This window comes from Pelophylax lessonae (genome assembly GCF_965119305.1).
Source record: "Pelophylax lessonae genome assembly, chromosome: 3".
NCBI lineage: Eukaryota > Metazoa > Chordata > Amphibia > Anura > Ranidae > Pelophylax > Pelophylax lessonae.
The window spans coordinates 235,502,498-235,516,131 of NC_138770.1; the positions used below are offsets into that span (position 1 = coordinate 235,502,498).

Below are 13,634 nucleotides of genomic sequence, written 5' to 3' on the forward strand. Positions count from 1 at the left end.
TAGAAAAATCTGCATTATTGGTCAGTAATTTAAGCCTCAATGCACGCAAATACGCACGAATACACACAAATACATACAAAAAAAAAAAATGTCTGGAAAAAGTAGATGCTCAAACAGGAGTATTGTGTGCAAGAGGCCTAAATATGTGGATACTGTAGTCAGGGTTTGTACAGAAGATTGCTACAACCTGGAAATTCAGACATATCCATTAGCGTTTTATAGTTCATTACCAGTAAGGGCCAGTTCACACCATAGAAAACGCAGTCCGGATGCGTTTCAGATGCTTTTCTGCATGCACGTTTTTGATGCGTTTTTAGTGCATTTTTGATGCAGTCCAGTGCACTTTTTCCCCCTCTTTTTTACATAGTTACATAGTAGTTAAGGTTTCATAAAGACAACAGTCCATCCAGTACAACCTGTGTAGGTGTGTGTGTGTCAGTGACGATATTCATTTCCCATATCCCCGTATATTATGTTTTTTGATACCACTAATTGTGGAAGAGAGTTCCACATTCTCACCGCCCTGACAGTGAAATACCCCCTATGCAGCTTAAAGTTAAACCGCTTCTCCTCTAATCTCATTGTGTGGCCACGTGTCCTCTTACACTGAATAGTTTATTTCCTAGGATCACCATTGAGGTATTTGTAAATCGCTATCATGTCCCCTCTCAGGCGTCTCTTCTCCAGGGATAATAATTTAGGCACTTGTAATCACTCCACATAATTAAGGTCCTCCAATCCTAGATTAAATAAGGAAATGTGCTTTCCGGTGCGTTTTTGATGCGTTAAGGTGTGTTCCAGTGCGTTTTACAGAGTTCCAGTACAGTCCAGAGCAGGAAAAATGCAGCATGTTCTTTTTTTCTGGAACTGGAATGCACTGGAACTGCAAGCACTGGTGTGAACTATGCCATTGGAAACCATATAACCTACTTTCCATGCGTTTTTGATACAGAAAAAAGCACACTGGACTGCTTGTGTATGTAAGTTTATGTTTATTAGCCCTAGCTGTGCTCGGAACTCAGTGTACTCTCCTCCAATAATCAGACTCATCCTGACCCCCCCCCCCCTGCTGCACAGCCATAAACTGGAATGCTCAGTGTGCCACTCTTTCTCCTCTCCCCAGCTGAGAAGAGAGGGAAGGTGATCACTTAAAAAAAGGGAAAAAAAGGTATTTGTAATGTTTTTTATATCTTTACAAAAATGATTTTGCCTTTCATTTCTATTTTAAACTGAATGGGTTGCTTTACGAGGTGATCGTTTACTTTACCCACTTGCCGACCGCCTAACGCATATGTACTGCGGCAGGTCTGCGCTATTGTGCGAAACTACGTACCTGTATGTCATTTGGTGCATTAGTCACTGGGGGGCATGTGCGCTGCCGGAGGTGTGATCGCACGCTAATTCGACACAGGGAATGCCAATCAGCGGGTCCGGCAAACCTAAACTGTCTGGCAGCCACCCTCGATCCTTCCCAGGAGACGCAGAACGGCGATCTGACAGGGGAGACAATGGAGATCTTCTGTTCCTGCTCAGCAGGAACACGGATCTCTGTCTTTCTCCAGTCAGAGCAACCCCCCCCACAGTTAGCAAGCACCCCCTTGGGACACATTTAACCCTTTGATCGCCCCCTATGTTAACTCCTTTCCTGCCAGTGTCATTAGTACAGTAAAAGTGCATATTTTTAGCACTGATTACTGTATTAGTGTCACTGGTCCCCAAAAATGAGTCAGTTAGGTGTCCGATTTGTCCCCGGCAATGTCGCAGTCCCGCTAAAAAATCACAGATCGCTGCCATTTCTAGTAAAGAAATAAATAAATAAAAATTCCATAAAAATATCCTATCATTTGTAGACGCTATAACTTTTGTGCAAACCAATCAATATAGGCTTATTGGGATTTTTTTACCAAAAATATGTAGCAAAACACATATTGGCCTAAACTGATTAAAAAATTTGATTTTTTTCAATTTTTTTTATTGGATATGTACTAAAAATCGCTGATCGCCGCCTAAGAAAAAAAAATTACATAAATCTTTCCCCTAGTTTGTAGACGCGATAACTTTTGCACAAACCAATCAATAAACAATTATTGGGATTTATTTTACCAAAAATATGTAGCAGAATACAAATTGGCCTAAAATGATGAAAAAATTAGATTTTTATTTATTTTTTTATTGGGAATGTTATATAGCAGAAAGTAAAAAAATATATATATATTTTTTTTTTTTTCAAAATTGTCACTCTTTATTTGTTTATAGCGCACAAAATAAAAGCCCCAGAGGTGATCAAATACCACCAAAAGAAAGCTCTATTTGTGGGGGAAAAAAGAGCATCAATTTTATTTAGGTATAGCGTCGCACGACTGCGAAATTGTCAGTTAAAGTAACGCAGTGCTGTATCACAAAAAATGGCCTGGTCATTAGGGCTACGTTCACATCTAGGCGTCCATATTTAGGTTTTAGGTTGACAAGTGACCAATAAAAAAAAATAAAAATGCCTGTAATCTGCCAAAAAAGAAGCTCATGTACTTTTTGAGTAATGGGCATTTTGCTTAAGGCGACAGAACGCTTACATGTGAGCAGGGACCATTGAAATGAATGGGATTTGTCTTATTGGGCGTTTTTAGAACTGAGGCTTAGAGCAGAAAATCGCCCAAAAACGCCTAGATGTGAACGGAGCCTGAGGGGTAAAACCCTCCGGGGCTAAAGTGGTTAAGTGCTGGATACAGGCCCCATTCACACTTGAGTGTTTTGTAGCTTGTAACTCGAAGCTCAAAAACGCTCAACAAGCAAAATCCTATGTATTTAAATGGCCCCTGTTCACATCTGAGTGTTCTGTCATTTGTAGCAAAACGCCTGTCACTCAAAAAGTACACGAGCTACTTTTTAAGGCTCTGTTCACATATCAGCGTCTTGGATTGTGGGCAGAATCGCAGCGATGCCCGCGATCCCAAATCATTGCAAATCGCAGGACTTGCAATGGCACCCCAAACGCAGCGCAATTTTGCCGCGATTGTCACCCGACAAATTGCGGTAAAATCACGCAAACAGAATCGCGGGATGCCTGTCACCCAAAAGAAGTTAACTTTTTTGGGCGACAGATGTCCTGCGATTCTGTTTGCGTGATTTTACTGTGATTCGTTGGGGGACAATCGTAGCAAAATTGTGCTGATTTTGGGGTACCATTGCAAGTCACAGGAATTGCACAGACATCCTGCAATTTGCGATGATTCGGGATCGAGGGCAGAATTGCGGCGATTCTGCCTGCGATCCGAGATGCCAATATGTGAATGAAGCCTTAGGGATTTGGCCTCTATAGACTTCAATGGAGACACTTGATTTGAGTGTTTTTTCCAGTATTTTCCAGGTGTTTTTGCAGGCTTTTTTAGTGATTTGAATTAGCTAAAACAAATCTCCTAGATGAAAAATACCTGGAAAAAAAAAACGCCTAACATACTTGCAATTCTGCTCAAAAAATGCTTGAAAGAATGTCTGAAAATATGACACTCTAGTTCAGTGATGGCAAACCTTGGCACCCCAGATGTTTTGGAACTACATTTCCCATGATGCTCATGCACTCTGCAGTGTGGTTAAGCATCATGGGAAATATAGTTCCAAAACATCTGGGGTGTCAAGGTTCGCCATCACTGCTCTAGTGTAAATGTAGCCTCAGTTGGTAAGTTAAAGGAGAACCTCAGACAGTGTTTTTTTTTTTTTTTAATAGCTTGAAATACAGAGTGGAAGGGTTGGAACCTCTGTCAGGTTTTTGTTATGTCAAACAAGGGTTATAAAAAATGACCAAATTTAGGAAATTTCCACTTTTTACAGATGTAAAAAGCAGTGGTGAGAAGTGCATCATTTTCTATTTCCCTTCACTCCCTGTTACAGTGACAATTCCCAGACAGGGACACAGATAGCAACAAAAACCTCACAGAGATTGTAACCCTTCCCCATGTAACCTAAAATCTTTAAAAGGCTTTTGAGTGGAATTCTACTTTATGTGTCACAAGCGTATTGGCAATTCTAGGATGTCAAAGGGAGCCACACCCAAAAAAAATAAAAAATAATAATATGTTGAACAGTATCATAGAATTGTGTGTTTCTTTGCTAAATCCCCCCCCCCCCCCCTGCAGGGTAACTTGAGGCTTTATTTACACATAGCCTATTATGACCCCCGACTGTGGGTAAATGCAAAATGCGTCAAAACCGAGCTGCAATTTTACTGCGATTTTGGCTTGTTTTGCGAAAAGCGGTCAAAACTTTCTTATTCTGAATGTGATTTTTCCACGTTCAGGAGAGGGAGTAACCGCAGCAGCTTCTGAATGAAAGCCTACATATACATGGACGCATAGGCTTTTATGGAGTTGTGTTTAGGCGCTTTGGCAAAATAAACGCCAAACGTTTAGGAGCTGTAGTGTACATGAAACCTAAGGGTAGCAGCAGCGGTCATTTTTTTTTCGAGGAAAATATTTTTGTCTACTAAATTAACACTGTTTTAGTCGATTAAAATACGACTAAATCAATTCAGATGACTAAAATACGACTAAAACTAAAACAATTCAGATGACTAAAATACGACTAAAAACTAAAATGAGATTTTAGTCAAAAGACTATGACCAAAACTGATTGAAAAATGACATCAAAATGAACACTACAATGCTGTTGATTTCTAAATCGGCAACACAATTCCATCCAGAGCTTGTAATAATACCACAATAAAGTTTAAACATGTATTGCTCTACTGCATAAGCATAAGTATGGGGCATCTACTAAACTGCTGAAGGAGAAAAAATTAAGAAAAAGGCTTTTCTGATATTTTTTCTTAATATTTAATGTTGGTAATATATTCAGGTAATATGTGCAATGCCATTACAGTCAATAGAGTTTACAGTTTTTTAAGGTTTTTTTGTATTTTAAACACTTTTTACACTTCTGTTTGTCAAAAAGCAATATTTTTGTTTGTTTATGAAACTTGGTTTTATTTATAAAGACGTTATATATCGCAATGGCTAAGCGCCGGTTCACATAGGAGCGACGCTACTTTCAGGGGCGACCTCCGAGATCGCGGTGCGAGCAGCGCGCCGCGACCTCAGAGCGGCCGCCACGGACTTCATAACATTGAAGTCTATGGCGGTCGCCTCCTGGTCGCCCCAAAGAAGCTCCGGACCCTTTTTCTAGGTCGGAGCGACTTGTGTCGCTCCTATTAGAACGGCTTTCCTATGGGAGGCGACCTGCGGCGACCTGTGAGGCGACCAGGTCGCCTCACAGGTCGCCCTAGTGTGAACCGGGGCTAAGAGCCGGTTCACATTAGCGCGACACGACTCCTTACTACTTCGGGGGCGACTTGTGCATTACATTGCACCACGACTTCGGAGCGACTTGCAGGGACTTCACATAATGGAAGTCTATGCAAGTCGCTCCGAGGCCCCCCCCCCCCCCGAAATAGTACAGGACCCTTTTTCTAAGTCGGAGGGACTTGTGTCGCTCCTATTAGAACGGGTCCTGTAGCGATCAATGGACCGCGAGGGAGCGCGACTTGTCAGGCTGACAAGTCGCCTGACAAGTCGCGCTAATGTGAATCGGCTCTTAATCTGTGTCTGTAGTGCATGTTCAAACCTTAACTTCCTGCCATCCGCGCTACAGCCTATATACGGCTGCAGCGCGGACTTGAATTTTCGGGAGGCCGTTTTTAAACGGCCTCCCAGAAAGACTCTCCCCGCGCGCTCCCGCGAGCGCGCATCGGGGAGAACCTGTGTCGGCCGTGTCCCTTGGACACGGCCGATCACAGATCGTGGTGAATGGCCAATCACAGCGGCCATTCACCACGTGATCAAGCCGTCCAATGAGAGATGATCTCATATGTAAACATATGAGATCATCTCTCATCGCCGGCGCTCCTTCCTCACACAGACACTGCAGTGTGAGGAAGGAGGGGGAGCCGACAGCCGCTGGGGACACACAGGAATGTAATCAGGGCACTGATCACCAGTGCCCTGATTACTAAAGGTAAAAAAACCACAAACATTGCCCCCCCATCAGTACCCACAGTGCCCGCCATCAGTGCTCCCATCAATGCCCACAATCAGTGCCCATAGTGCTGCCAGTCAGTGCCCATCAGTGCCTGCTCATCTAGGCACTGATGAGCACTGACTGGCAGCACTATGGGCACTAAGTTTGTGGGCACTGATGGTGCTGCCCATCAGTGCTCATCAGTGCCGCCCATCAGTGCTCATCAGTGCCGCCCGTCAGTGTCCATCAGTGCCATCCACCAGTGCCCATCAGTGCCGCCTATCAGTGCCCATCAGTGCCGCCCGTCAGTGCCGCCTCTCAGTGCCCAGCAGTGCCACCTCTTAGTGCCACCTCTCAGTGCCACCTCTCAGTGCCACCTCTCAGTGCCCAGCAGTGCCGCCTATCAGTGCTCATCAGTGCCGCCTATCAGTGCCGCCTATCAGTGCCGCCTATCAGTGCCGCCTATCAGTGCTCATCAGTGCGGCATATTAGTACCTCCTCATCAGTGCCCATAAGTGCCACCTCATCAGTGCCCATAAGTGCCACCTCATCAGTGCCCATCAGTGCAGCCTATCAGTGCCCATCAGTGCCGCCTCATCAGCGCACATCAGTGAGGGAGAAAAATTTATTTTCAAAATTTACTCGCAGAAAATATATATTTTTTTTAAAAAAATTTTAAAAAATCTTTTTTCTTTTTTTTGTAAAAAATAAAAAACCCAGAGATGATTAAATACCACCAAAAGAAAGCTCTATTTGTGTGAAAAAAATGATAAAAATTTCATATGGGTACAGTGTAGCATGACCGCGCAATTGTCAGTCAAAGTGTGCGAGCGCTGAAAGCTGAAAATTGGCCTGGATGGGAAGGGTGTTTAAGTGCACAGAAGGCAAGTGGTTAATACCAAAAATAATAGCATATTAGATTTTTACTCCAGGAGTATATATTTAGTTTGGAAATCATAGAGAAATATTTAAATATTGCATTACAATTTACCTAAACCCATTCCATTTGCAGTTGACTAAAACGTATGAGATTTCAATCGACTTAAATGTACTGGAGATTTTAGTCGACTAAAATATGACTAAAACTAAAACCATTCAGATGACTAAAATACGACTTAAACTAAACTAAAATAGCATTTTAGTCAAAAGACTATAACTAAAACTAAATTGAAATTTGCTGCCAAAATGAACACTGGGTAGCAGTAAATAGAATTTTTTTTTTAGGTCATTACTACTCAAGGCAGTGATACATAAGGCTGTCCTTTCTTTGAATTCTCAGTGGTAAATTTGAGCTATATTCTGCATATCTTTTTATGTGAAATATCTGTATGATTTCAGTCCAGGTCAATGGTGTAATGATCATTGGTACCATATATTGTTTATGCCTCCCTTCCCTCCAGTCCAATTATGTGTAGTGTTTATTCTAGAAGATTCTGTACCCTATGATTTATTAAAATAAAAAATAAATAAATAAAAAATGACCCCTGGGTAACAACGACTGCGCAGTTTACTCCTCCTCTCGGGACTGATGGACGGCCACGGGGGTGCGCCTGTCTGGGCGCTGGCTGGCGCATGCTCCCTCGGAGATGATGTGCCAGGGTTTACTGGGGATGGAGGAGACCTGCAAGCCGCTCCTACAACCTAGAACCGCACACCTTCGGCGGCACAGTTGCCCTCAACTCTCAATTCTTTTGAATAGTCAACCGCTTTGCTGACCTGGCGGCTTGACTCTGGGCTGACTATGGACTTATCTTCTATGTGGGGTAATTGGTGCATATTGAATGAAAGATTAGTTGCATAGCTTGCTTACCATTTTTGTTCCACTGAGCTCCAAGTTCCAAGTTTATTGTTTACTGTTTATTGTTCATACATTTATAAATGTGTTTTTTTTTTTTGCGTTTCTGCTCAAGGGTTCTTTTTTTATTTCTGCTGATTATTGCATTTACTAGGTCTGAATGTCTTGCCATGATACTTGATATTGGTACTAACTTTAAATTTGAGAATGTTCCCCCACACCGATTAGGCAGGGTCCTTCATGCCTCCTTAACTCAAACATTGGCTCGATGCTGAATCTTCCCCCCACTTCCGTGATCCGTGATTGTCTCTCTACCTTCCACGCCCGTCAGCAGACGAGGTCTCAGATCTCGCCCGACCCTTTCTGACTTCCTCTCCATCTTTTGGGCACTCCAGCTGGTCTGTTAACACCCATGGAATTCCTTTGTCCCTCCCCCTTACACTACCTTACTCACACCACACTTCCTACCTTACCTTACCCTTCTTTCCTTCCCGTACCTTTTTTTTTTTTTCTCTCCTCTCTCCTTCTTCTTCATTATGTCCACCGCTCGCCCCCTCTCGTCCAACCAACGTCTGAAAATTGTCTCTTTGAACGCTAACAGTCTCAAAAAAACGCAGAAAAGATCCAAATTACTCACACACATGTACAGGCTAAAGGCGGACGTGATTTTCCTGCAGGAGACACACTTTCGCTCCGACACAATTCCACGTTGCGAAAATAAGTACTACTCTCAATCTTTTCACGCTACCTCTGCTGACTCTAAAACTAAAGGCGTCTCCATCCTTGTAGCCAAATCGATTCCGCTGACAATTACGGATTCTGTAATAGACGCTCAGGGCCGTTACATATTTCTGAAAGGTACCCTCAAAACTACGCCTCTCACACTTGTTAATGCCTATAGTCCCAATACATCCCAGGTTCCCTTTTTCCGAGCGGTGGTAGAGGAACTTTTGCCCTTTCAAGAGGGCACGCTGATTTTCGGTGGGGAATTTAATGTCCCTTTGGAACCATTGCTTGACACTTCGTCAGGTGCTTCTTGCCTCCCATATAGGGCATTAAAGCAACTCAAACTATGTTTCCAGGAAATACTACTCCACGACTCCTGGAGAACACTGCATGCACAAGAAAAAGACTTTACCCTTTTCTCCCCGATTCACTATAAATATTTGCGAATCGACTATATCTTCTTATCCCAAAAAGTTCTTACCTATTTGACTGATGCCACGATAGAACCTTCCATACTCTCTGATCATAAGCCTGTCACCATGACACTATCCTTCCCGATCTATGCCCCTAGAGATAGAATCTGGAGATTGGACGCCTCACTGCTGACAGAAGGGGTTAGAACAGTGGACACCCAGTCCACCCTGACAGAATACTTTGCACTCAACTCTATCCCTGATACTTCTGTCCTTACTCAATGGGCAGTGCATAAATGTGTCATCAGGGGCAAATTTATAGCACTCTCTTCTGCGCTCAGAAAACCAAAAGTGGCCCTCATTTCCGATCTTTTGACACAAATACGAGCCCTTGAAACTTCCCACAAACAAATGTTAGCGAAAAACACACTGACCAAACTTGCTGAAACCCATGAAAAACTTAAGGAAGAACTAGACAAAAGAACTAAACGTAGCTTCTTGCTGTCGCAAAAGCTATTTTATGAACACGCTAATAAAAGCAGTCGCCTTTTAGCAAAGGCACTCCAACAGAAAAAAGTCAAAACTAACGTTCATCATCTATGCTCTATGTCAGGGACGCTTGTGACTAACAAAAGAGACATTGCAGCTGAGTTTGAACGCTATTATCACCGATTGTACAACCTGCGTGCTGACAGCCCTCGCCCACGCTCTGGTCCCTCTGGATCTCAGGCCATTGCGGACTTTCTTGCCAAAAACATGTCGGCCACAATTTCCCCTGACTATAAGAGTAAATTGGATGCCCCGATCTCCCGACTTGAGTGGGAAACAGCTCTTAAACAACTACAACCAAACAAAAGCCCCGTCCCGGATGGGCTATCGGTAGTGTATTACAAATCTTTCTCTGCCTTACTGGCCTCTCCGTTTCCGTTTCCATTTCTTCGGAAAACCCCTTACCCCAACGTATGCTCGAGGTCCATATTGTCGTAATCCCAAAAGGGGGTAAGGATCCCGCTGCACCGTCTAGCTATAGGCCAATTTCTCTGCTAAATGTGGATGTTAAACTCTTTGCGAAGATCATGGCGAACAGACTGCTTCCACTTCTCTCCAAGGGCATTCACAACAACCAAGTTGGTTTTATCCCTGGCCGTGAGGCCAGGGATAACACCATTAAGGTGCTTAACCTACACCATGCCCTCTCTACAACCAAACAGAAGGGGTTTCTACTCTCCTTGGATGCCGAAAAGGCATTCGATAGGGTCTCATGGGATTATATGGAAGCTACTCTCTCGGAAGAGGGCCTGGATCCCCGCAGCATGAGTTTTATAATCTCTCTCTATGCCACACTGCAGGCCCGGGTCAGGGTCAACGACACCCTATCGAATGCCTTTCATATTTCCAATGGAACCAGGCAGGGCTGCCCCTTATCCCCCCTAATATTCGTCCTATCATTGGAACCCTTTCTGAATAGTATTAGGACCGATGATAGTATCCACGGGATCACATTCGCCGGTAGGGAATATAAGGTAGCCGCTTACGCGGACGACCTGCTACTCTTCTTAACAGACCCGATCACGACACTCCCTTCGGTTTTAAAAGCATTTGGTACCTACACCTCCATCTCCAATTTAAAAATTAACTTTTCCAAATCCTTTGCCCTAAATGTCACCCTACCACTGAAAGATGTGAAACACTGCCAAGAGAACTTTCAGTTCACTTGGAAGTCAGATTCAATCATGTATCTGGGAATCAAAATTCTGTCCAATCTACAACATTTGTACGAATGCAACTTCCCCCCAATCCTCACTAAAATACAAGATCTACAAGCTTGGACCAAATTGACATTTTCATGGTTTGGCAGGGCGGCAATCCTGAAAATGAACATTCTGTCATGCCTACTTATGCTTTACAAACGATACCCATTTCGCTCCCCTCGACCTTCTTTAAGACATATAAACAAATAAGCACTGCTTTCCTATGGAATGGCAAACAACCACGCATACTGTACGAACATTTGACCCTACCTAAAAATAAGGGAGGAATTAGACTCCCAGACTTACATACCTATTACACCGCTTGTCACCTTTCCCGAGTGGTGGATTGGAATGTGCACGGACCCCACAAAGACTGGGTGATCATTGAGGGGGGATACACCACTCTATATTTACACTCATTACCCTGGCTATTGGACACTCACATCCCCCAAGCGTTAAAAAATCACCCTCTCGTTGGTCCAACGATTCGGATCTTTAAACTTGCATGCAAAGCACGGGATATTTCTGTATTCCCGGGTCCAATGACCCCAGTCAGATTAAACCCTGATTTCCCTCCGGGTATGCACCGCAAATACCTGGACCACTATTGGTCCCTCGTCCAAATGCGCATCCTTCACTTTTATGAGGGGGACTAAATACTCTCTGCCCCTTCCATCGCTACACACATGAATAAACCTCCCATACCCCAGTGGCCTTGTCTTCTACTTCACCAATACTTGAGTTCCGTGAACCGTAAACACCCTTGTACGACACCCCCCACCCCCTTCGACAGCCTCTGTCAGCAGGAAGGCCTACTCCGTAGGCTTATATCCACTACTCACTCACTCTTGCTTGGGAAACTCAGCCAGCAAAAGGACAAACGATGTGAGCTGTGGGAAACAGAACTTTCTCTATCGCTCTCTCAGGACGAATGGGGACAAATATTTACTATTAATCACAATCACTCAAGAAAACGGTTACAAAATTGTATCTCGATGGTATCGCACCCCGCAGCTTTTACACAAACTCTTCCCCTCGATATTTCATCTGCTAGAGGCTCCTCTTCCCGCACTAGGGGGTTAAGGCTTTGATCTCTCGTTCGCAGTTCCCCCCCACCCCCCCCCTTTTCTCCCCTTTTTTTTTTCTTTGTTACAGCTGTTTTATGGCTAATGCCTGTCTATCTCTCAGGTCATTTTTGCGAATTTACTTTTATGCTGCTGGTAAGTTGTCCTTTGTTAGATCCTCTCTTAAGCCTGTAGATTTTACTTACCTAATGTTACTGACCAATTTGTTTGTTTTGCACTTAAAAATTCAATAAAAATTGTTTCTAAAAAAAAAATTAAATAAATGACCCTGGGTTTGCAAACGGTGTACAGTCCCACTTTAGTCCCGGTTCACATCAGTGAGATATCAGACATCGCGTGTGATTCGGAGCACACTGCTCTGAAAATCACATGCGATGTTTGTGCATCAGATTCAGACACAACTCGCACAGGACTCTCTTTTGGGTCTGTAGCAGAATGGGATCGCATGGTGGTTCACACATGTCTGAACTGACAGTTTGCACTGCGATATGCAAACTAATCTGGGGGTGACGTTAACTTTATAGTTAGTAATTCGCATATGACAGTGTGAACTGCCTGCGATTTGAATGCGATGCGGGAACCCGCAGTGGATTTGCAGGTTTCCCACATTGTATATACGTGAACCGGCACTTACAGAAATTTGAAGAATATAAACATATAGAATGTCCATGAGTACAAAATAAAAATGTTGGTGCATATTTCTGCATTTGTCTTGTTTCCTCCTGTCTGTGCCTATCACACAGATAGTCCAATCGTTGCATAGTATGAAGATCATTGACAACCTATGGCTCCTGATTCATTGTATAGTATGAAGATCATTGACAACCTATGGCTCCTGATTCATTGCATAGTATTAAGATAATTGACAATCTATGGCTCCTGATTTTTCAGTACATAGCTTCATTACTTATACTTTGGTCTTATTTACCCCAAAGCCTTAACTTTGTTGCTAGAGGTTTTTACAGGTTAAACAAATAGGTAGACTCATTTAGGCATAGGAATAATTGTGAAAAAACAAGCTTTTAGTTCTGGATGTTCAGTGATATACCATGTAAAATATAAACTTCTAATGAAAACATGGATTTACTTACATGAAAATTCAGTAGGTCTTCCTCCAAGCCCACAGTGCTTCACCCTCTGTCCATAGAAAAGACCATACTGGATCTCTCCAATAAATTTCTGCAGCTCATCTCCTGTAGCATTAACTAGTAGGGCTCCAGTCTTGCACAGGACTGTTCCTTGAACCCACAGCTGAATGCCTAAAGCTGCAGCAATTGCCAGGGCACAGGAGAAGCTCAGTACTCCAGCTAGGCAAAACAGAACTTTTTGTTGCAATTTAGGCATGACGGACCATTGAACAGAAGAAAACTGTCTATAGTGTCCCCACTGTTATATCATACAGCAGAGCCCAAGCTGAATCTTGCAGGAGCATTACGCTTTCCATGTGTTTTATCTTGCATACAAAAATGGCAGTTGATAATTTTAGCAGTTGGCATAACCAAGCCGTGCAAACAACAGTATATCAGCAGAAAAGAGACCGATGAGATGCTGCCATTCCTTGTTCCTTTGTGAGGACTTGAGACAAAACCTCAGGGCAGCAGATGGGAGCTTTGTGTAACCTAATAGATGCTTCCTCTAGAACACTAACTACATTCCGACTGATTGGCTGAGATGAAATTCCAGAAATGGGCAATGTTCCCAATTTAATTGGATGTCTATTGGAAAATGAACAAACCCTTCTTGGGATTTCTCAGGAGATCCATAAATCCTAATGTGCATTGCTCCGTGTCCTCTCATTTTCCGTTCACAGCAGGTTATATTGATCCTTTATGTAAACACTTACAGAGTACTACACACC

General features: G+C 43.2%; 1 protein-coding gene across 1 annotated transcript in view; it reads right to left on the bottom strand.

Annotated features, from left to right (window-relative positions):
• CLRN1 (clarin 1) overlaps positions 1-13,358 on the bottom strand; it is a 69,995-nt gene extending 56,637 nt beyond the window's left edge. Inside the window, exon 1 of the mRNA XM_082252184.1 lies at positions 12,868-13,358. Coding sequence (XP_082108310.1) covers positions 12,868-13,120 — 253 coding nt within the window. The 5' untranslated portion in view covers positions 13,121-13,358. The remainder of the gene's footprint in view (positions 1-12,867) is intronic.
• Between the last annotated feature and the right edge of the window lie 276 nt (positions 13,359-13,634).